Here is a 23509-nt window from a genome sequence, read left to right as displayed (position 1 = left end):
AAAAAATTGCACCTGTCCTCACTTAGTCCTACTTTGCAGAGGTAACTACTGTAAACATTTTATGAATACTTCTAGGAATCCATTATGAAAAATGTATTTTTTCAAAATACATATGGGATAATGTTTGGCAGCTTTCTTAATTTTTATTTTTATATTGTGCCCTTCTCCATGCTAGCACATATAGGACTCTCATTCTTTAAAAGTTTTTCAGCCCTTATTTTTTAAAATATAAGTTCACGTACCTGGCACAAAAATCCAGAAAGTATAAAAGAGTATACAGTAGAAATTCATTTTCCAATCCCATTTCCTAACTACGTACTTAATTTTTTTAAGAGACAGTCACATCTATATGTCCCTGTGTATCTGTGATTCTTTAGTATTCCGTTGTGTGAAGGGATAATAAATTGTTCATGCATTTTCTTAAGCAACATTGAGGTTGTTTTCAGGAATTTATTTTTATCTGTAAAAACATAGTTGCAATGGAAAATCTTATACACAGAACTTTGTGATGTGAATATAGGCAGTTCTTTGTAGGGCTAAATTAACAAGTTTTTCCATTGTAATTTTATTTATTTTTTCTCTACTTTTTATTTTGAAAATTTTCAAATCTATAGAGGAGTTGAAGTAATAACCACAATGTAATAGGCACCATGATGTTCATCCCTAAATCCTTGAGCATGCAGCTCCTAAAAATAAGAACATTCTCCTTATGCATCTGCAGTAACATTATCACACCCGAGGAAATTAGTACATCATATTCTTGTCATTTTCAAATTTCTCCCATTGTCCCCCAACAGTCATTTATAGCTTTATTTTAAAAATGAGGATCTTTCAAGGTTTACCTATTGCATTTGATTGTTATGTCTTTTTAATCTTTTAATGTTTGATTCTTCAAAGAGTCCAGGCCCATTTCTGCACCTCTAAGTTAAGATACCGAAGAATCGAATCCCCACATTCTAGATTCATCTGATTTTCTCATGGTGTCATTTAACTTGTTCTTCTGTCCTGAATTTTCTATAAACCGGAAATAAGGTCTAGAGACTTGATGAAATTTTAGCATTTTTTTGCCCAGAATATTCTAGAAAGCCATGAGGTCAGGTGGTTCTTTGCAGGTCCCTGTAACAAAGACCTGTGGGGGGCGTGCAGAGGAGGGACACTCAGCCTGTGCGCATGCCTCACCTGAGCTACTTGGTCCATGTCCTGGCAGCATCCCTTCCTCGAAAGCCTGTGGGCCATTCACCAACTTCAACACTACCTGGGAGGTGGTCCCCAAGACGGTGAGCACCTTCCCTGGCTCACTGCAGTCTGTGGTCCATGGCATCACGTCGGAAGCCTTCGCAGTGCCTTTCTTCATGATCATCTGGTGAGCGAGAACCACCTGGCCCCCTGCGAGTATTTCCCACTGAGGCACGTGGGTTCCTGGCCACGGGGAGATGGGAGCTCACGTGCTGTACTTAATATGTTACTGAGCCTCTCTGAGCCTCACTTGCCCATCTCGAAAATGGGCACAATGATAGTTATTCTTTCAGAAGGTCATTGAGCAGGTTCAGTAAGACCGCACCTATAAGGCACTTTGCCCAGTGCCTGACTTATAAAAACCCAATAATAGTTACCTATTTACTCATATTACCGATTATTCATGAAATCACTTGCTCTTCGAAAAAGGAACTGATTACTGGGCGGAGAGAAGACTATGAAGTTGGAAGGATGCGCTTGAACCCCCGGCCCTACCATTAATAAGTTGTGTAACTTTAGGTCATCACATATCCTTTCTGGGCTTCAGTTTCTTTACCTGGAAAATAGGGATAGGGAACAGCCCTTAAGGTTGTGCCTCTTAAGGTTGTGAGGAGGAGGGAACATGGCAATACCTGTAAAGTGCTCAGCAGAGAACCTGGCCATTGAAGGCTCAGGAAATGACAAGTGTTATATGCGAGGATGACAGGGGTCTTTGCTGTACAGTGATTCACGTTGAGTGTTCAAGTCATTCTAATCACCTTAGAATGACTTTAGAATGTGCAACTGAGGTCTACGGTCATGCCAGCTTGAACATGCCCGATCCCGTCTGATCTCGGAAGCTAAGCAGGGTCGGGCTTGGTTAGTACTTGGATGGGAGACCACCTAGGAAGACCAGGTGCTGTAGGCATAAAAAATAAAAAATAAGAGATTATAAGCTGGCAAGGTCCTTGCAATCTGTGAGGTCAACCAAAGGTTGCCTTGCCTGAAAAAAAAAAATGTGCACTGGGGGTTTACTGTGTGCTAGACATTATTCTAATTACAGTTAATCCTCATTATTCACGGATTCTAGGTTTTTTTCCCCCTGTACTGTGAACGTGCCCACTCACTCACCTTTAGGAAGTATTCTTGTCCTTGGCCATGGGGACTTCGAAAAGCGTATCGTTTTCATCAGTGTTTCCAGTGGCCCTCATTTCCTCAGCCCTGTCTAGCGAGGTGGGACAGGAAATCACCTCCCTTTCATGGCTGCTGTTTTCCTGGGGGTTTGCCCTCCACTCCACTTGCCCCGCTCCCCAAAGTTAATAACTTGGACTGCCCCCATTCGAGATCTGAGGCTGCACAGAAACCAGGAGCCAATTGCCAATTGCTTTCACTCAGAGTTGTTACCACTGGGTTTTGCTATATTATCCCCATTTTACAGATGGGAAAACTGAAGCCAGAGCGATCCCACAGTGATCATCCATAGCCGGTTCATGCCGTGCTGAGCTGACTTTCTGGACTATCTCCTTTTCTTGTCAAGTTATGTTGCATGTGCCGGGGAGAACATCAGTGATTTTTCATATTAACTTAAAAAAGCAAGACATGAGTCAGTCTCTGCTGCCACCACCAAATAGACCCCCTCTGGCCGTTTCTGATGCCCTCTGCTTGTGAGACGTGTGGGTTTTATTTTCTTTCTCTAGCAAAAGTAAAATCGTTCCAGGCGAAATGTGTCGGGTTGTTTTTCTAGTGTCCTCCAAATGGCACGGACTCCCTCGTGACCTCTCCACCTTGTGTTGCAGCCTTATTATGTTTTATTTCATCGCCCTGGCCGGAGCACACAAGCGGGTCGTTGATCAGCTCCGAGAGCAGCTGTCCCTGGTAAGGAAGGACACAGGTCCAGGGGGTCATGGCTGGGGACATTTACCCAGGACACATAACAGAAAGTGGTACTTTTCCCAGGAATGCTGCAGTGCCCCCTAAAACTCTGCCTTTGGGCCGGGCCTCCTTTAACTTCATTCATTCACCGCCTCATTCATTCCTTCAATGTATATGTGGAACACTCTCTGTGCCTCATACTGTGATGGGGTACAGTGGTGAGGAAGGGAGACAAGATGATTAAATAGTTGAAGAAAGAAGATAAATTCTGATAGCGACAATGGCTTTAAAGACAGTAGAAAAAGGCAGGTAGACGAGCAGGCCGTCTACTGCTGCAGAAGGTGGCCATGGAAGGCCTCTTAGAGGAAGTGACACTGGACAGCTGAGACTTGAACGACGAGAAGGAGCCGATTATGGGAGGCCTTGGGGGAGAGAGAAGCAGGCAGAGGCTACAGCGAGGGACTGAGCCTGGCACTCCTGGGGACTGGGGGGAAGGATGGTGTGGCCGGAGAGGCAATATGACGCCATGCTAGAATAGCAGCCAGAGTCACAACATGGCCCGGGGACTCTGGTCAGACGTTTGGGTGAAGTTCTGAGTGTGACAGGAAGCCACCGGGAGGTTATTAAGTAGATGTCTTACGTGTGTCTTTAAAAGATGATTGGCTGGTTCGGAGGCCATTACAATAGTCCAGTGTTCAGGGTCCTTAGCCTCCAGCCCGATAGGTAACTTACTAGGTTGAATTCATGCTAAATAATGATATTTGTTCCCAAATATATTGAATGTGTTCTTGCACCGATTTCATTTTTTAGGAAAGTCGTGACAAGCGTTATCTAATCCAGAAACTAACAGAAGCCCAGAGGGAGACGAGGAACTGACCAGACCGATGGTGAAGACGTTGCCGTGTGTTACTTATAAGCTGACTCACTGACCTGCCGAGGCTGCAAAGCACACCTGGGTTTTGAGCGAAATTTTTAAAAAAATATTTTTCTGGAGTTCGGGCCTTTCTTGAATCAGGTGGCTCCAGATATGCAGCTCCAGTGGCCGAGTTTACATAACCCAGTCCCTGCTTAGGGCTTTAGTGACTTAGAAAAGCAGGTTCAAAATCACAACTTTGCCTGTTGACCAGCCGCTCAGTGACTCTACCAAAAAAAACTGACTTATGAAGCTTTTATACCAAAAAATGGAGGAAGAGAGACCTCTTATATTTGTAAAAGTGTCTATGTGCTGTCTTTTAAACTGTGGGCCATCCTGCCAGATAGTTCTTTTAAACCAGGTTCTAGGTTTCGGCTGAGAAGTGTACCTTAAGAAGTAGTGACCCATTTGAATGGTTCTGTAGACTTAAAATGAGACCTGATTTTTTTTTTTTTTTAATGAAGAGAAAGCTTTGAATCACGATTTTTGGAACAGATGGGGGGAACATGGAGGGAGGGCAGTTATGTAATTTAAACAACATGGCAGTGATATGTGAACAAAGCCATTACTGCCTTGTGAGTACGAGTCTTGGAATGCCCTAGCAATAAGCCTTATGAGGAGGGGGATTGCTTAGGAAGGCAGCGTTGATTTCTTAGCTTCCTGGGCATTTTGCTGCTACCTTATATTCAGGGGAAAGCTGCCTTAGAGGGGCCGGGTATCCGCAAGCCTTCAGTTCCCTCCCAGCGCTGAGTTCAGAGGCTTGGCGGAGGGCCCTGTGCCGTTAAAATTAAGAAATTTGTCTTAATTTTGTCTTTCTGTCAGTTTGTCTTTCACTCTTCCAAATGCCACTTGCCTTCCTGCACTGAGGTCTCTATTTCTGAAGGACACTCTCGTTTCAGAGCCAAGCTGGAAAGGGCTGTTGAGTGTTTATTTGAGTTGTGTTTGTATGTGCTTAAGTGTTTTGGGGATGTGGGCTGCAGCTCTCTGCCTGTTAATCAAGCCAGCCTGTGCCAGTGTACCAAACTAGACTGAATACTGGTTTCTTAACTACACATATCCATACTTTTTAAGGGCTATCATTGGTTTTCTTGTGCTTAAAATTTTAAATGCACGTGCCTTTATGTTACCAAACATGCAGAGTGGCTCAAGATTTTCATTACAGTAAAAACTGTATGAAATAAATACCTCATCATAAGCTCATCAAAATCGATCGCTCTGAACCTTTTAATATAAGCCTAAGTTATTATTTAATGGAATCGGTTTTCATTTTTATATCTTCAGAATCTTTTTTCAAAGTACTTTAGTTTTGTTATGGACCGTTTGAGGCTTCTTTCTTTTCACTGGCTCTAAACCTTTCCTGGGGAACCGTGGAATTTTCAGGCTGGGTGCAGGTTTTAGAAAGCCACTGCTGTTAAGAGCGTTTCCCACCCTCTCGATCCCCCATTACTCAAAAATGATCGCCTCTTTGCTCTGAGGAGCAAAGCAAGCTTACCGTAGCTTATACATTTCTGTACACTTGTCCCTTGTCAGGCACAAAGTTGGCATTAACAAGGGATGTTTTCGTGCCTGTGAGACCAATGAGCTTTTCAAGCTTTTCCTGGCTTGTTAAGGTTTATGACTTTCTAAGTCTAATAACTAGCATCATGGAATTTTGAGTAAACAAACGTTCATTTCGCCCTCACTTTGAAAACATTCTAATTGCTGGCATTTCTCCCTAGTGTATTTATATATATAATGTTCTCGCCTTCACCATGCTTCCGAGGGCAGTAACATTTTCTTTGTGTGCGTGTGTGCATGTGTGTGTGTGTGTGTGTGTGTCAGAGATGGAAGCTATTTTCTTCCCTATTATAAAACTGATACTGAAATATGCTAATTTATTTGTTTTAGTTAAGTGCTGCTAATTTGCATACCTCTTGAACGTTTTAATATATTTTGATACCTTTAACAACTCCAAGTGATGTCTGTATAATGGATAAAGTGCAGCTCAATAACCAATGTGCATTAAAACTACTGATTAAACAGTCTTGGTTTTTCAACGTGATTGTGTATATTTGAATTTGCAGAGGTTTCTTGTCAGCAGTTATGTGATCATGGAAAACAACAATTTGTAGAGTTGCTCTTGGCCTTTTCCTAGAATCAGAGACGAAGCAAGTGTTTAATTATAGGAAATCATCAGATAAGTGCTTTTAAGACTCCTTGGCTCTGTTAAAGCCGAGGGGTGTATATGTGTGTTTTAAACCTAAAAGACATAAAATTATTTCCAACACTCCCTATCCTATCCTTGCAGAGGGAACCACTGCTAACGATGTCTGTTTTATTCTCCCAGAAAATTATAATACATATTCGAGCAGATATGTATGTGTGAAATATATACTTCTGAGCTTCTCCCTTTTATTTTCCTTAATAACATTTTGAAGATCACTCCATATAAGTAGCCACCACATTCTTTTTAATGGCTATATAGAATTCCATCATATTGATGTATACGTCCATAAGGACTTGCTCATTGCTGGGTATTTAGTTTTCAGCCCCACCCCCACCCCCCGCCACTCTATCCCTTAAAAACAGTGGGAGCTGGGATTTTGAAAGTCCCTGAGAGCATTTTTCTATTTCTCTGCTCTGCCCTATTCTGCTACAGGCTCTTGTCCTTTATCAAGGCAGCCCTGCACATTCTTGTAATCACGAAATATTCTCATCCAGAAAAAGAGAAGAATCCAGTTAGGTGAGTCTTTAGTTTGCATTAACTCTTAAGTTGCAAAGTAAATTCCTGCAGCTACATATCTAATTGTGGCTAACTACTTGGGTAAGTAGTGAAGAAGAAAGGAATTAATTTTGATAGGGTGGCACTGTAAGATCTGAATACTAAGAAGAAAGAACTTCTGAATGTATCTTTTTTATATAGTGTATGGCTTTACTAGTAAATTCCATTCGCGGTATTTTCTTTCTGGCACACGGGATGTGCGTGGGACATGGAATGGCTTTGAACTTGCTTACTTGTGTAATTTTGTAAAGGTGTCTTCACCTTTCTGGGATAAAGTTCACGTATCCTTAAACGGAAAAACAAGATACATATTCACTTTTATTTTTGAGGACTGAATTAGGGGAAAATAGGCTTCGTGTTTTTGTAATTGTTTTCTCGTTATAAAAATACTTGTTATAGAAAAGGTGGAGAATGTCGAAAACTACAGAGAAAAAAGGCAAAAATTGTATAAACATTTGTTGGCAGCCACTGTTAATCTTGGAAAAATTCCTTTTAAGATAGGAAGTACAGGGGGAGGGAGGGAGGATGAGAAGAAGAAAAAGAATGTTGATATTCTCATTTTTCACTTAACGTGTTTTCTTCTGTTATCAAAAGTTCTTTATAAACATGTCAATGGGCTACATAATAACATCATACGGATGAATCTTTTTAAACATTCCTGTGCTGCTTAACATTTTCTTTCCAAATTTTCCTGATAATAAATAACTGGGACATCCATAAATCTTTGTCAACATTTTTTTTCTTAGAGGTGAAGACCTAGAAGTAAAATTACAGCAAAGGTTTAGAACATTTTAAGGCTTTCGAGAGCCAGATTTACACTTTTGGGGAGACATACATGAAACTTATATCACCCTCACTTTCACTAAGTATTTGGGTTTAAAAAGCTATACAATAGTTCATAATTTTAAATTATTGCAGAGTATTAATTTGAAAATAGCAACTTCATTTTACAATAGCAGTATATCCTAAATGTTTTATAGTAACTTAGATAAAAGACATATATGTGTATATGTGTGCATATATAAAATCAAAGAGTGTAAAGTAGAAAAGGAAAGCCCCTTCTCATAATTCCAACCTCTGAAGTTACCAATACTAAACGTTTTGTTATATATCATTTCCAAGTATGCAGCTTTGATTGTTTTTGCCCTCGCATGCACACTTTACACATTTGAAAAATTATTTCCATCGGATAGATCCCTAGAAGTAGGATTGCTATATCAGCGGATATACATTTTTAAAACATTTCTAACAAAAATTTTCCTTAACACTTCATTTTTAGAGCAGTGTTAGATTCATAGCAAAATTGAGAGGAAGGTACAAGGATTTCCCATAACTCCTACCCCACATATACACAGACCTCCCCCCTTCATCAACATCCCTACCAGAGGGGTACGTTTGTTACAAGTGATGAATCTACATTGACACATTGGTTATGCACTTTTAAAAGTATGATATATGTTGCTAAATCTCCCCACACCATCCCCCGAGAAACCAATTTGCACCGATATAAGCACACAGCAACAGTGAGATGGACAGAAAAAATAATACACGTTATCTGTAGAAAACCTGAACACAGAGAAAAGAACTAGAAAGGAATTTTAAGTCATCTGTCAGCCCAACACCTAGAGATAACACTATTGGTCACTTGGTAAACTTAATTTCAGCATGTAATTTCTTCTATTTTAAAGTGGATGTGGGATACAAATAGAGAAAAAAAATCTTCCACGTTGCTAAAGCAGAAGGTGGTTATGCCAATAAATAATTTCCTCATAGTCCTCTTTCCCAGGAATTTAGGTGAAGAAATCTTTACCTTGTCGGGATCTTTGAAAGAACAAGTTAGCGTTCTCATCTCCATGGCAACCCAAGTCTCGTTCACCGCTGTCGAACTTCTGAGTGATTGATAGCGACCGCATCCAATAGAATCTTTGCATTTGCCGTTTCCAACCAATCGAATGGAAGCAGGGGGTCTAGGGACGTTTCCGCCAATGCAAATGCGGGTAGCGTCCTGCTTACGTAAGCCGTGCGTCATCAGTCAGCCGCAAGGGCGCGCTTGGCCGGCTTCTCTCACGAGGGTGGTTGCTCTGTTGTCGCGGCAATGAGCTGCGCCCGGGCGGTGGCGTCTCGCTCCCTGTGGCCGGTGCGCACCTGCGGCGGCCCGCGGACCCTCTCAGGTAAAGGGGGAGCGCGGCCGCCATCCTGCGCTGAGCCGGCAAGTCAGGGAATTTTCGCCACGGGTTTGGACCGGAGAGGTCACGGGGGACGCGTTTACATACGTCACAGGGCTGCGACGGAGCGCAACTTGTGGCTGGAAACCCGGGGGCGCTGGCGGCGGGGTGGGGCCTGTAGTGCGCGCGGGGGTGCGATTCGTCTGGGAAGGGGGTGGTTTTCCTCAGTGACGCTCTGGGGCGGCCGCAGAAGGTTGGCACGTTGGGGAACTGCACACCTGTGCCGTGACGTCACCGCAGGTGCGGTCTGCATTCTGGGCTTAGGACAGTTGGCGACTTTGAAAGTTCAGTGTCCCAGGGGTGTATGTGTCATCGTTGCCATAGCTCAGGGCCTTGCCAAGCAAAGTGTAGTCATGCGACCAGCAGCGTCTGCTTCCCGCCATTCCTGTCCCCTAACTTGTTAGAAATGCAGGTTCTGAGGTCACTCCCCTGACCTACTGGGTCGCTCTATCTGTAGTATTTTAACAAGCTCTTGGAATGATCCGTATGCACTAGAAAGTTCGAGAAGCACCACGGCAGTGGAAAGAACGTCGAATCTGGAGTAGGAGGACTTGGGCTCCTTCTTTGTTTCATCTGAGCTGCCTCAGAAAATTGTGAGGTCGTTTTCTCAAAGTGAAATAGTTTGTGTACTGTCTTCAGGATTCTGCCTTATGGCAACACTATTTGTACTTCTGATTATTAAATATGTTTTTTTCTATAACCGCGTTACATTTTTAAGGTAAATAATTCAGGGAAATTAAACCCTGATGGTAAACAGAAGAGCAGTATCACCTGCCCCAAATAGAGTAACCGTAAAAAATAAAAATGCTGAAAACACAGTTATTAAATTGTAAATAGATATCGTTGCCTATCGAGGCTTGATCCTAAGATCATATTTCTTTCTGTCAAAAAGAGATTAGCAAATGTTAGGAAGGTCTTCACATAAAGTCAGCTGCAAACTGAGGCAGTCTCCTTGAGGAAATCAAAAGGATTGGAAGAGAATTGAAAGAAGATAACTTACTACATAGGTGTTTTGTAACGCCTGTAAGGCACATAAGATCTTCCTGTGTACAATTTAAAATCTTCTAGGTATCACCACTGGTATGTATGTGTTTCACACTTTGGGAAAACATGAATGTGAAATGATGCTTTTGAGAGCTTCTAGCACTGAGCCTCAAGTTATTTTTTCTCAATTTTATTTCAGACTGACAGTGCAGGCAAAACTCAGGATTGTTGAAAATGAATTTTAATGCTCCTTTGTTGAGCCAATGAATATAACAGAATAGGAATCATTCTTTTTTCATTTGTAAAGTTGCTTTGATTCCTATATCATTTGTCTTCATAACTCAATAAAAAGGGTTTTGGGTTTTTTTTTTTTTTGATATATTTTCTCTTGAAAAGGAAAAAAATGGATTATTACCAATCTCATATGTAAGAAATGGCAAGTTTGATTTGTCCAGGGTTAGTGTTTGAGACAGAACATGTATTTTCTGACACTAGCTCTGTGCCTTTCCTATGGTCCAGCCATGCTTTAATTAAAGGCACCTTACAGAGATTGTGAAAAGATAGAAATGACAAATATGATACCCAATCCTTCGTATCCCCTGCCCCCACCCCGCCAAATCGTTTATTAGGTGCCTGAATCTGAACAGGCGTTGCAGTGCCAGGAAACAGCCTAGTATGTTTTTATTATAAATAGAATCCTACATCAAAAGTCAGCTGTGTGTTTGAACTCATCTTGTGTACTCAGCCCCTTGCTATTTTTCAGTAAATGGATTTTAAGAGATGAGTACTGGATTGTCTTTAAAGTTTTTTCCATAAACATATTTTTGAGTGGGAATAACAGATGAGAGAACAAGCAAACAAGATTATTTTGAGAAATAGAGCCAGCTCATCATTTTCAGTTTCAATTCTGGGCCCCACCTTTCTGCAAGGAGGTCAGATTGATGGCAGCAGCAGTCCTTGGAGGCAAAAACCTGTGACAGGCTACCTTGACTTTATCAAACATCTCAAATTGTTCTCCACATAAAAACATGGCCACGGACCACGGTGACCCATTGTCTGAAGGCACAGAACTGAGTGGTACATTACACTTGGCAGAACTTGGACTCCATTCAGTTCTTGGTGTCTAGTTCCTGGGCTCTGTACAGTTTCTTGAGTCAAATATGCTCAGTGAGATGGAGTAGGTTGTGCAGAATAGGTCAAAGCAAGGTCACCATGCTCCAGACCTCCACATCCATGCTCCTTTGCTTAGAGGGAGGCATTTAAAATTCCATGTGGCCAAAAAGTTCCAATGCAGAGCCACCCCAAATTCCACCAGGCCCACCCCATCACCATATGACCAAAGCACTCAAGCTTTTTTGATGAAAAAAGTACAGTTGTACCCAAATTAAATTTTTCCGCACATTTTCCTAGGTATTGAAGTTAGCCTAAATGAAAAATATCTATTGGAGACATAAGAGTCATATATGAGAGCCTTGGAACACATCTCAGGATGATACCAATACATTTCAAAGTTCACATTGCAAACTAAATGGTCTCTCTGGCTCTCCACTTCCACATCTACAAAATGGGGCGATAACACTGTGCACACTTAAACGCATTACAAAACCCTTCTCTTAAGGAAAACACTTTTGGGATGTCTTCATACAAGGTTCAGAGAATACAGTCAAGGTGTTACTATCATGCGGTTTTTAGAGAGATCTGTCCTGAAGAATTTACGTTTTGAAGGCAAGAGTTGTTCAGCTGAATTGGTTATGTACCATAATGTGATGAAACCTAAGTTCTGAGGCTCGGTTCTCCATATCAGATGCCCATGGGCGCAGGTGTTTTAAGAGAACGTATCTGTGGTCCTCAACCTTGGCTGCAGAGAAGATTCATGCCCGGGGCTTTTTAAAACTATCAGTGCTGCTCTCCCAGAGATCGACTGGGGAGGAGCATCCGTAGTGGTGAAGCTCCCTAGGAGATTCTGTGCAATCAGAGTTGGGAACAAAGCGGGCCAGGAGGGGTGAACAGGAGAACCACGCCCATCTGGATGCAGCGGCCACAGTAACTGCCTGGGGAGAAGACAGGCTCAGGTTGTCTAGGTACACTTCAAGTGAAGCCAGAATCCAGATCGTTAGCTAAAATCTTCTAAGCGTTGGGAACTAATTCACTCGTTAAAAAAAAAACCACTGCAGGTTAAACAGAATACACTTATGGGCGTACCAGCCTGCAAGGAACTCATCCGTGACCTTTGTTCTAAGATTTCCCTTTCTTCTCTCTGTAAAAGGGAAACATCTCAATTTACCTGAAAGTAATGAAGAATAAACACTTGCATTGCAGCTTATGGAAGAAGAATCGGTGTCAGGTTTCGCAGTTCAGGAATGATCTTAGACAGCGGCAGTCAGACGGCGGTGGGTCGAATACTCCGGGTGGATCACGCAGGTGAATACGGAGCGAACCGCATCTACGCAGGGCAGATGGCCGTCCTGAGTCGGTCGAGCGTTGGGCCCGTCATTCAGGTGGGCACTGCTTTCTGTCTCAGTCTGGGCTACTGACTCCGGGGTGGGGGTGGGGGAGGAGCCACAGGCCTTCGAGTAATGAATCACATTAGGTCGTACATTCTCAAGGGACGTGCTGTTGTCTGCAAGAGAGTGAAAATCGGATACCGGGGAGGGGAGAGTGAAAAGCATATTATTCTTTTTATGTACAGACCAGAGACAGACATCTTGTACATAAACAGATACACAGTATTATCCATACTATTAAAACTTCACGGGGGCGGGTGACAATGAAAAAGAGGTTGAGAATCACCACGTTAGGTGAAAGTACCAGTTGCCAACAGATTGTGGTTCTGCCCCCCGTGGAGCCCAGTGGAGATACTTTATACTGAGATGCAGAGGGAGGGGCCTGGGCTCAGTAGCCATACAGACCTCCTACCTGTGTGACCTTGGAGAAGTCATATGACCGCTGAGTTCCATTTCCATATCTGCAAAATGGGCTGACACCTACCTCGTTGGGTTTTGGTGAGGAGTAAATGAGCTAGTGTGGAACAGCTAATATGCCTGGCACGTAATGGACACTTAGCTCAAGTTAAATTGCCTGCTCTGAGTCCTTGGGCAAGTTACTTAACCTTTCTGTGCCTCACTTTCTTCATCTGTATAATGGGGATAATATAGTTTGTCCTTCACGAAGTGGTCGAGCAGCTTAAATAAGCTGCCTCTATAAAGCTGTTTGACAGCACCTGGCACTGGAAGCGCTATGTGTTAACTGTGATCATCATCTGCCTTATCTCCCTTGATGTAAATGATATTTATGTGCTAGCAATCTGGAAGGAAATTACACAATAGCTAATATTCTGTGCTCCTAATTTTGAAATGAGCTAAACGCAGGGGGTCTGAGGGGCCGATGCTGGGACTGTGGTTCACGGGCAGGGCACGTCGCTTCCTGGAGGGAACGCTTACGTGTCTTTATTATGTTGTTTACAGAAAATGTGGGATCAGGAAAAGGACCACTTGAAGAAGTTCAGCGAATTGATGGTTACATTCAGGGTCCGGCCGACGGTGCTGATGCCCTTTTGGAACGTGGTGGGGTTCGCACTGGGTGCGTGTCCGTCCAGAAGGGCTGTGGGCACCCGGGGTCCGGGGCGATTACGTCATTTAAGTGCCACTTCACCATTGGTCCTCCTGCAATTTTTTTTAATTTACTTAATATTTTTCTGAAGTTAAATTGACTTTTTTTTTTTGCTTAAATTTATTTAAGATAGAATCTTAAAATTAGTTTTATAAATAGAAGGTACAGTAAAAATACAACGGAGGGGGCAAGAAAGCTTGAGTAATTCAACTGTGGCCAGATCATGTTCTCTGACCAAGGTTCTAAACCTGAGATCTGCTCACCCTTAAAAAGGGAGGAGAGTAAATGGCATAGAAGCATCAAGGTCATACTCACCCCAAACGATGACTTTCTCCTTGTCATAATCAGGTTAGGAAGAGCATTGAAAAGAGAATAGCATTTTTACTGTTTGATTCAGGGTTTAATACTCTGACTTGGTCCCATCTAAAACCGTGGTTTTCAGCGCGGGCAGGTTGCTCTTGAGGACACCTGGCAACATCTAGAGACATTTTTGGTGTCACACCTGGGGATGCTACCAGCATCTCGTAAGTAGAGGCCAGGCACGCTGCTTAACATCCCACAATGCACAGGGCAGCCCACACAGCAGGGAATATCCAGCCCAAAGCTCATGGTGCCCAGGCTGACAGGCCCGACCTGACATGCTCTCCCTGCCGGCGGTATCATCCCATCCTTTACCGCTGTGGATTGGACAATTCCAGGTGCGGGAACCGCCCTGCTGGGCAAGGAGGGAGCGATGGCCTGCACTGTAGCTGTGGAAGAGTCCATAGCGCATCACTACAACAACCAGATCAGGACACTGATGGAGGATCCTGAAAAATATGAGGAGCTTCTGCAGGTATTCAACTCTGCTCCGGGAGGGGGCTGGGAAAGGGGAAAGGGGCACGTACGCAGTTTGGTAAGAAGAAAAATAGAATGTTAGGGGATGATGCGACCTTGGGAATGTAAGTCAGCACCTCATTTTAAAGGCAGGCCAACTAGGGCGCAGAGAGCTGAAGACATGCTCAGGCAGAGCTGGGACAAGAACCTGTGTCTCCTGACCTCAGGCCTATCTTCTCTCCAATTCCAGATTATTGGTAGACCCTGAGCAATGCTGTGGGCACAGATCCTACAAATTAAATGAACTAAGGGGTGCTCTCAAATAACTTTCCATAGTGTGTAAAGGAACTGTTTAATTTTTTTTTTTTTTTTTAGGCCTAAATCAGGGGTTGATAAACTATGGCCTGTGGCTGACCACCTTTTCTGTAAATAATGTTTTGTTGGAACATAGTCATACTGATTCATCAACATGTCCATGGCTGCTGTCCCCTCTACTGTGGCAGAGTTGAGTAGTTACAATGGGGACCATACAGTGTGTGAAATTTAAAGTATTGATTTTGGCCCTTTATAGGAAAAGTTTGCCAACCCCTGTCTTAGATACTAATATAAGGCTTTACCCTCCAAAATAAGACAGAACAGCAGGAGAGTTGGAATGCTGACTTGCTTCGATTTCTTCAACTAGGTGCTTAAGAAATTTCGAGATGAAGAGCTCGAGCACCATGACATAGGCCTTGAACATGATGCAGAACTGGTGAGGACCCGCCTTTGCTGTTGGCTTATGGCGCTTCGGGCACCTTACATGGAGGGTGGAGGGGAGGAAGGTTTCTGTTCCCAGGAAAATAGATTTCAGAGTGACCGCCACAGAAAGAAAACCAGTCCACTGCTTTGACAAAAAGCGAGCAAAGGCACCTGCCTGAACTGGGAATCCTGTTTCTTGCTTCCTCCTTTATCTTTTTTCTAGCAGCTTTGTCCCCATTTTGGTGAGAAACCAGATGACTCAGTGCTTAAGCATTCTAATCTTTTGAATAGATTTTTTTTCCCCAAACTAAAATGAATTGTTTCTTAGATCTTATTTGCTATCCAGAGAAGTCCCAGCCGTGCCATGCGAGGCCTGTACTTCACAGCTAGACGCCAACACAGAACGTGTTTCTTTGCTCGGCTTACTGTTGTTGTCTCTGACAGGCTCCAGCGTATGCTGTTTTGAAGAAGGTTATCCAGGCTGGATGCAGCGCGGCAATATATCTATCAGAAAGATTTTAAGGTATGTCCACTTTTCCCTGTCTATAAAAGATGACAGTAATTTAACGAGTGACATTGGCGGGAAAGGAAATAGCCAGTTACCATTACTGAGCAAGGGCTCGCTGCCTAGCACGCACAGAAGCCCATGCTAGGACATCGGCTTTCGAGAAAAGGAAAGGCTTCATGCGAGGTCCGTCAGCGATGAGCTGGGTTTGCGGGCTCTTGAGGATCACAGCTTTTCATGCGTCGCATGTTTGAATTCCGGGGCGCAGATTTAGTGTGTATTCCGTGGTGGATTTTGACCCAGCAATGTTAAAAGGTTATTGCAGAGTGAATTCATTCTCTAGTGCTCATGTCTCACTGTTCGACTGCGTGATCTGCCACCTTGTTACCTCTGAAAAACAACTTAGTATCTCGTTAGAAACAGGACAAGGCCAATTTAGGCTGGTTTTGCAGTTATGCGCATATATCGTTATGTGAATTTTGTTAATAAGCTGCGAGAGTTTTTTAAATAAAACTCTCATGTTGATTTTTTTCTGTGTAACTCTATGCTGTAAGGCTGATGTATGCAAATTACAGCAAACGAAGCTGGTCCTTGTTTGTTCCATAGCTAAATTTTTCTTAAAATATCAAGAATGAATCTTGAAAGTAACAGGAATCTAAGAGAAAATTTTGAGTTTACTGGTAACAAAAGGTAATTTAAAGCACCAGAGTGTTCGTTATGGACACAGCAGGATGGTCAAGTTCGTCAGGTAAGTGGCAGACTGCCGTTGTTTCTGTTTTGAATCGTAGATTGAGAGTGGGCTCCTTCCGTCAGAGAATAGACTGAGTTGTGGATTATTTGCAAACTTGCATTATAATCATTCCCCGTAGGTCTGTTACCAAAAGAATGGACCAGAAGGGACCCAAATTTTCATACTTTATCGAAATCTTTTATGATTTGCAAAGTTTTAAATCATTTATGAAAAAGCGTGGTCAGTGGTTCTCCTCTCTGGCTGCTCATTAGGATGCTTTTTAACAATTGTCAGATTGTCAGCCAGACATTCTGAGTTATTTCCGGTGGGGCCCAGGATCAGAGTGGTTTCCAGCTCCGTGGTGGTCCCAGTGTGAGTCAGGACTGGGAGCCTCCTGTCTGTACGCTTCTTCTGGTGAAGAACCACATCCTCAGGCCTTGCCTGCCACAGGCACCCTGGGTTCGATCAGCACCACGTGACGGGGCATGACTTGCCTCAGAAGGGTTCGGTTTTGAAGGACAGTGGGCACCAGGATAGTTTGGATTAATCCTCTCTTTTCCTAAAGCAAGAGTGAATTTAGTCTTATGCAATCAAGTAAATCAGTCTTCTCATAATAGTAGTAGTAAATTAAACATGGGGGAGAAGGGTCGAAGACACTGTGAGAGTCCAGACTTTCTTGTGCTAGGTTACAAACAGGCGTGTGTAGCGCTACAAGTCTGGTGTAGTGGCTAGCAGCTGAAGAGCCAAGTTCTCACGCAGTTACCGCCTTGTGTCTATGTTTTTATGTCCATGTGCATTTTATGTCTTTTCTGTATGAGCCAGGAGTTTCTTGAGGGCAAAATATCTTTTCCAGTCCCTGGTATATTGTAGGTGCCCATTTAAAAGAAGATGAGAAGGAAGGAAGGAGGAGGAAGAAGAAGGAAGCGGGGAGAAGGGAGGAGGGGAGGGAGGGACCAGTGTGTTTCTAAGCAGCTGCAAAACTGTGAAAGCCGCCTCCTGGGCCATTCTCCCTCTGCTCTGGGTGTCTCGATGCCAGGGGTCCCAGGCTGCGGTCCTTGGCCCTGTGTGTCCATCATCCTTTTCTTGGTATCTCATTCCATCTTGTGGCTGATCCCATCACATGTGCATCTCCACCCCAGATTGCTCATTTTCAAATATCCCACTTCCTGCGTGACCACTTGGAAGTCGAAGGGCATTTCCAGCGCCACCTGCCCCAGGCCGAACCTGCCTCGCCTTCCCCCTAGGCCTGCTTCCCCGGTGGTCTTCCCCATCACAGCTAAAGGCAGCTGCATTCTTCTGGTTCTCAGGCCAGAATCTCTGGAATCATCTTTGACACCTGACTGCTACACTCCCATCCACGTGACCAGGCCATCCTGTGGGCTCTACCAGATCCTTTCCACCGCCTTCCCTGCTGCCCAACCCCCCTCACCCCCACCTGGATTATGTTAGAAGCCTCCTAACTATTCTTCCTGCCTTACCCTCATCCTCCCGCAGTCCATTCTCCACGCAGCGGGCAGAGTGATCCTCCTCAGACCACGTGACTTCACAGCTCAGAACCTCCCAAGTGTCTTTTCCCAGTTCTCTCCAACCGAAAGTCACAGTCCCTGAAATTGTTTACAAGACCCCGCGTGATTGATCCGGTCCTCTCTGACCTCATTCCCGCTTCCTCACTCTGCTCCAGCCACCCAGGCCTTGCTGTTCCTCAGAATGCCAGGCACGCTCCTTCCTGCCTGTGGTCTGTGCAGTGGCTGTCCCTCCACCTGGAATGCGCCTTCCCAGATGTCCACATGGTCAGATCCCTCACCAGCTCCTTGCCCAGATGCCACCTTTTAAAAGAGGCCACGCCGACCACATCTTTAAAATCGCAAACCCCGCTGCACGCCTCGCCCCCTCTGCTCTGCACCTTTTCCCCTCCGTAGCACGTAGCACTGTCTGGCGTGTTATATAATGTACTTGTTATGTTTCTTGTCTGTAAGAATATAAGCTCTGTAGGGCAGGAATCTTTGTCTTAATCACTGACACATAATAGGTGCTCAATAAATAGTTATTGATGGGAATGAATGAATGAAGAAATAATGCTTCCTTGTTAAAAGTCATTTTCACATAACTGGTAATTCAAGATGACCCCTGTGTGCTTCTCAGCACAGTTCAGTGGACACTTATTGTAAGGATGCTACCAAGCTGGGCTGGGCCCCTGGGCCCCTGGCTGTACAAATTGTTTTGCTATAAAACTCAATCTTCCAGCTGTGGGAAAACAGAAAAGCTGCTCCAGGAACCAAAGTAAGGCCATTCTCTGTGCTTCTTGCTGATGATTTAAAAAAAAAAAAATGCAGGCTGGATATCCACATACAAAGAATAAGTGTGGACCCTACTTCACAGCTTATACAAAATTAACTCAAAATGGATTAAAAGTGTTAATGCTAAAACTAAAGCTTTTCGGAGAAAACGGGTACATCTATGTGACTGTGGATTAGGCAACGGTTTCTTCGATATGATACCAGAAGCACATGCAGCAAAAGAAAAAAATAGATAAATTTGTGCTTTGAAGAATACTATCACAAAAATGAAAAGACAACTCACAGAATGAGAGAAAATATTTACAAATCATATATCTGATAAGAGATTTGAATCTAGAATATGTAAAGAACTCTTACAACTCAACAATAAGATAAATATTTTGCCAATTAAAAACAGGCAAAGGATTTGAATAGACAGGTCACCAAAGAAGATGTACAAATGGCCAATAAGCATTCGAAAAGATGCTCAACATCATTAGTCATTAGAGAAAACCACAATGAGAAGCCACTTCACACCCAGTAGGGTGGCTATAATTGAAAAGACAATAAATCAAAAAAAAAAAAAAAGTGTTTTGGAGAGGACGTAGAGAGATCAGAATTCTTATACACCGCCAGAGGGAATGTAAAATGTTGCAGGCCATTTGGAAAACAGTGTGGCAGTTCCTCAGACAGTTAAACGTAGAATTAACCATATGAAGCAGTAACCCATCTCCTAGATATCAACCCCAAAAGAGTAAAAACTGTGTTCAAACAAATACTTGTATATGAATATTCATAGCAGCATTATTCATAATAGCCAAAAAATGGAAACGGCCCATTTATTAGCTGATGAATGGATAACCAAACTGTGTTATGTCTATACAATGGAGTAAGAGTCAGCCATAAAAAGGAACAATAAGAGTGACGGACCTTAAAAATGTGATGCTCGGGTACAGTGTTTTTGTGTGGAAACAGGGAAATAGTTCTAGAGCTGGATGGCGGTGATGATCGCACAACAGTGCCCTTAATGCTGCTGAACTCTACACATAAAAATGGTAAATTTGATATTATGTGTATTTTACCACAGTAATAAAAATAATTACGCTAAGTGAAGGGAGCCAGACACAAGGCCACATATTGTATGACTCCATTTGTATGAGATCTCCAGAACAGGCAAATCCATAGAGACAGCAGATAGATGTGGTTGCCTAGGGCTGCAGGAGATGGGGAGACTGGGAAGCAGCTGCTAATGCATATGGAGTTTCTTCTTGGGGTGATGCATGTTCTAGAATTAGATGATGGTGAGAGTTGCACAACTTTGTGAATACACTAAAAAAATACCGAATCGTACGCTTTAAAGTAATGAATTTTATGGTGTGTAAGTCATAACAATAAAACAATACAGGACTTATAATTTTGTTATATTCAAAAGCAAATTTCAATCCAGCTGTTGAATGGGGAGACACTTTGTTTAATGTACAGCCCTTCAAGCCAACAGAGCCGATAGAAGCCTTGATCATCTAAGATGCTGGGGCTGTTTGTTGCCTTCTCGTCTGAAAGCTAATTTTAAGTATTGCAGTCAAGAGTCTTAGGCACATGAAGACACTTGGTGCAGTCCGTATTAAAAGCCAGCTTTGCTGCTGTTTGTTTAGCGTCCCCTTCAAAATTGATGGCTGATGTCTTATCCTTCTGAGAGCTTCCAGAACAAGACCAGAGAGATTTTCCGAATCCCCCCCGATTGTTTTTTATTTCATTACAGCTTGTCCTCGTTTATTAACAAAGTGATCTTGTCTTTCCCTTGCTTTACTGCTCTGACCTTTCAGGGGAAATGTGATTTTAAAATTGGACACCATCCAAAGATGATGCCATGATGACAGAGGATGTTATTCTTGCAAGCAGTAGTTCCAAAGACGTGATCTGAGCAATCATTCTTTGCATGTGTTTGATTCTCTCTCTACTCAAAGTGTGGTCCAAGGACCAACAGCAGTGATATCCTCTGGGAGCAGAACTTTGGGCTCCTCCTCAGACCTGCTAAATCAGAACATGCATCTTAGCAAGATGTGGTTTTAAAGTATGTCCACAAATTCCTTGATGCCCCTCTGTTCAGAGGAACCTCATGCTCCTTGCCGTGAGTGCAGACTGTACTTAACGACTCGTTTCTAGCAAGGTCGTGGACATGATAGAGTGTGACTGCCAAGGCTGCTAGGTCATAAAAGACGTTGCAGCTTCCACCTTTCTCTCCATCATCCCTCACCTGAGGGGGGAGCCAGCCGCCACGTTGTGAGGACAGCAGTTAATCTGTGGAGAGGGTAACATGGCCAAGAACCGAGGCCCCATGCCAGCAGCCACGTTTGTGCCACAGCGTGGAAGTGAATCCCCCAGCCCCAGTCAGGCCTTCAGATGACGGCAGCCAGGATCTTGACTGCGATGTCACGAGAGACCCAGAGCCAGACCACCAGCTAAATGACTCCTGAATTCCTGCTTCTCAAGCGACCGTGTTAGATAATAAATGTTTGTGGTTTTCAGCTGCAGTTTCGGGCTGATTTGTTATACAGCAGTAGGTAACAATCACGCAGCACTTCCAGGTGGTTAGGAAGCACGGTGAACTTTGAGGAGCACTGAACTAGACCGTGAACTCCTGGAGGACGGAGACTGTCTTGGTCGTTTCCATGGCTTCAGAGCTAAGCACAGTGCCTGAAACTCAATACATTTTTCTTAGACTAAATACAAAGTTAAATTGCCCTATTTTAAAAAGTTAAAACTTTTTTTTTGTAATAATGCATGTATCCACATGGCGAACTAGTCCAACAGAGCTAAAGGGTATTAACAGTCACAGATAAGTCTCCCTGTAGACCACTTGTTGATTACCAGGAAGCCGACCTTTTGCCTTACTTTGTGATATAGTTAGTTATCTGCTCCGTAAGACACTACATTTGTTTTTCTTTTTTCCTGTCCAAAAGTAATGCTTGCCTCAAAATCAAACAATACAAATTGCATATAAAAAAGAAAAGAAAAAACACCCTTTTCAAACTTATTCCTAAGAAGTAACCGCTATTACTAGTTCATTGTGTACCTTTCCAGACTCTTAAAGAATCTTTCATCCATAACACGTACTCATTTGGGTTTGTGTTGTTCCCTACGCGGAATGATACTGTGCACCTCGGCTGCAGTGTGCCTTGTTCATTCAGTGACCCGTGTGGCCATCTTTCCAAGGTGATAAGCATCGATCCACCTCATTCTCCTAATCGGCTGCAGAACTCTCATTTTATAGCAGAGCCACAGCCACGCGGTGTCAGCTCCCACCCTGCTGAGTGTAGGTTCTAACTGCTTCACCCCGGAACTCAGGACCGCCCGGCGACCACGGGCCCTCCTCACCCCACTTTACAGAATCCGCCAGGTGCTGCAGCGGCTCTAACTTAATCACTAAAACGCGGCCACTTCTTACTTCCTCCGTCCCCTTGTCAGCGGACGCTTGGGTTATTAACAGCCTTTGGGGACCTCTAATGCTTCATGGGGGCCATCTTTGAACATAGTTTCTACAGAATTTCAGGAGGAGGGACCCCTTGGGGTTCTCAGCCCTTTGGGAGATACTGTACTTCCTTGAGAATGTGTCGAAACCTCTGGGCTCCCACCCAGGGCCCCTTTAGGGGTTTCCTTAAGATCTTGTGGTTTGAGGAGGAAAACATGACCTTTCCCAAAAGAAGAAGGAAGGAAACCTTTCTTCAAAACCGCCTTTTTCTGGCCCTGCCTCAGCTCAAAGCACTTTTCTGATGAATACGTTTTCCAGGGTTTAAAAGGCCGCTCACCTTCGGGACTACGTGCTTCCTCCCACTCTCGCCTCCGGAAATGGCAGCCCTGCAGGGGTCCTTTGATCCTGGACCCTGTAGGAAGGTGCGCTACTGAGCGCGCCAAGGGCAAGGAAGGTTGCGGACTTCCTGGGGCCGCCTGCGGCCACCAGAGGGCGCCCTCACCCCAGAGTCCGGAGTCCTGCAGACATGCTAGTCATTTGCACGGTGTCATAGGGACAACGCCTGGTGAGCAAGGCCGGGAGATTGCCCTGTGTTGTGATAATCCGGCCCCAGTAATCGCACCTCCTGATCTCTGCCGCTGGACGGGAGTGGAATGTGAGATTTGCACACGGCAAGATGCGGAGGGCTCGGCTGGCTGTCGTGTCCTGTGCTGGGCCACTGATAAGCATCCTAATCAGGGAGGAGGCATTTTCTCTTTCAGAAAAGAGGAGAAAACACAGAAGAGGCCGATTAGTCGCTGTCTAGGAGTACCACATGGGGAAGCCAGCGCCCACCTTACTCACCCACACCTTTCTCAGATCCACGTGCTGTCCGCCCTTCTGATGAAGGCTCCTGGCCCTTTCAAACTTCTTCTGTTAGATGATGTCATCCCACACCCTGTCCTAGCCCTGCATACCCCAGCGCCCTGCCTTGGTATTGCATTCTGTCACTGTGTGGTTTCTGCTGTACCATCTCTCCAACCTGGCAGCGAGCTTCTCAAAGCCCAGGGTTGTCCCCAGCACCTGGAGCTTAGCAGGCCCTGAGCTATTCTTTGATAAATGAATCTAAGCTAAGAAAGAAAATTACGTGGGCTCATAACATGGAACAAAATGACACAAAACAAGTAATGACAGATGATCCGATCTCAATATGACACTCCTAGAAACTTCTGGTTGAAAGTATGTAGTGAGGAAGGGGGGTCAACTTTGTGATGTCTTTCAATCCTCTTGTCCATCTGTACCCCAAACCCAGCATGAGCCTGACAAACATCACGGTCATAACCAAGTCTCAACTCTTCTCTCTCAGAATGCTTCGTATTTATTGCTGCTGTGTTGGGGGAGCGGGGTTGTTTGTTTT

General features: G+C 43.9%; 2 protein-coding genes, 1 long non-coding RNA gene and 1 other non-coding gene across 13 annotated transcripts in view; 3 read left to right on the top strand and 1 right to left on the bottom strand.

The window, feature by feature from the left end:
- TMC7 (transmembrane channel like 7) overlaps window positions 1-4083 on the top strand; it is a 38400-nt gene extending 34317 nt beyond the window's left edge. The window contains exons 14-16 of the mRNA XM_011377512.2: window positions 1208-1363; window positions 3012-3090; window positions 3898-4083. Coding sequence (XP_011375814.1) covers window positions 1208-1363; window positions 3012-3090; window positions 3898-3963 — 301 coding nt within the window. The 3' untranslated portion in view covers window positions 3964-4083. The remainder of the gene's footprint in view (window positions 1-1207; window positions 1364-3011; window positions 3091-3897) is intronic.
- On the top strand, window positions 2025-2143 carry LOC111730448. Its single transcript, XR_002776700.1, has one exon. It is a non-coding gene; the product is annotated as a 5S ribosomal RNA (ribosomal RNA).
- Window positions 4084-7061: 2978 nt separating the features above from the next.
- Window positions 7062-8789, bottom strand: LOC111730441. The gene is made up of 2 exons (XR_002776691.1): window positions 8572-8789; window positions 7062-7517 (listed from the first exon to the last, which is right to left on the bottom strand). It is a non-coding gene; the product is annotated as an uncharacterized LOC111730441 (long non-coding RNA).
- The window catches only part of COQ7 (coenzyme Q7, hydroxylase), a 51892-nt gene continuing 37108 nt past the window's right edge, over window positions 8726-23509 (top strand). For 3 of the 10 annotated variants that reach the window (XM_023521751.1, XM_023521752.1, XM_023521750.1), the window contains exons 1-6: window positions 8726-8932; window positions 12290-12468; window positions 13435-13549; window positions 14278-14414; window positions 15078-15146; window positions 15578-15656. In XM_023521751.1, coding sequence (XP_023377519.1) covers window positions 8857-8932; window positions 12290-12468; window positions 13435-13549; window positions 14278-14414; window positions 15078-15146; window positions 15578-15655 — 654 coding nt within the window. In that variant the 5' untranslated portion in view covers window positions 8726-8856 and the 3' untranslated portion in view covers window position 15656. The other 7 variants (XM_011377511.2, XM_011377510.2, XM_011377509.2 and 4 more) reach the window with 7 other exon arrangements.

The sequence above is a fragment of the Pteropus vampyrus genome, unplaced genomic scaffold, assembly GCF_000151845.1.
Source record: "Pteropus vampyrus isolate Shadow unplaced genomic scaffold, Pvam_2.0 Scaffold314, whole genome shotgun sequence".
In the NCBI taxonomy this organism is placed as follows: domain Eukaryota; kingdom Metazoa; phylum Chordata; class Mammalia; order Chiroptera; family Pteropodidae; genus Pteropus; species Pteropus vampyrus.
This window is presented reverse-complemented; position numbering and strand designations above follow the sequence as displayed.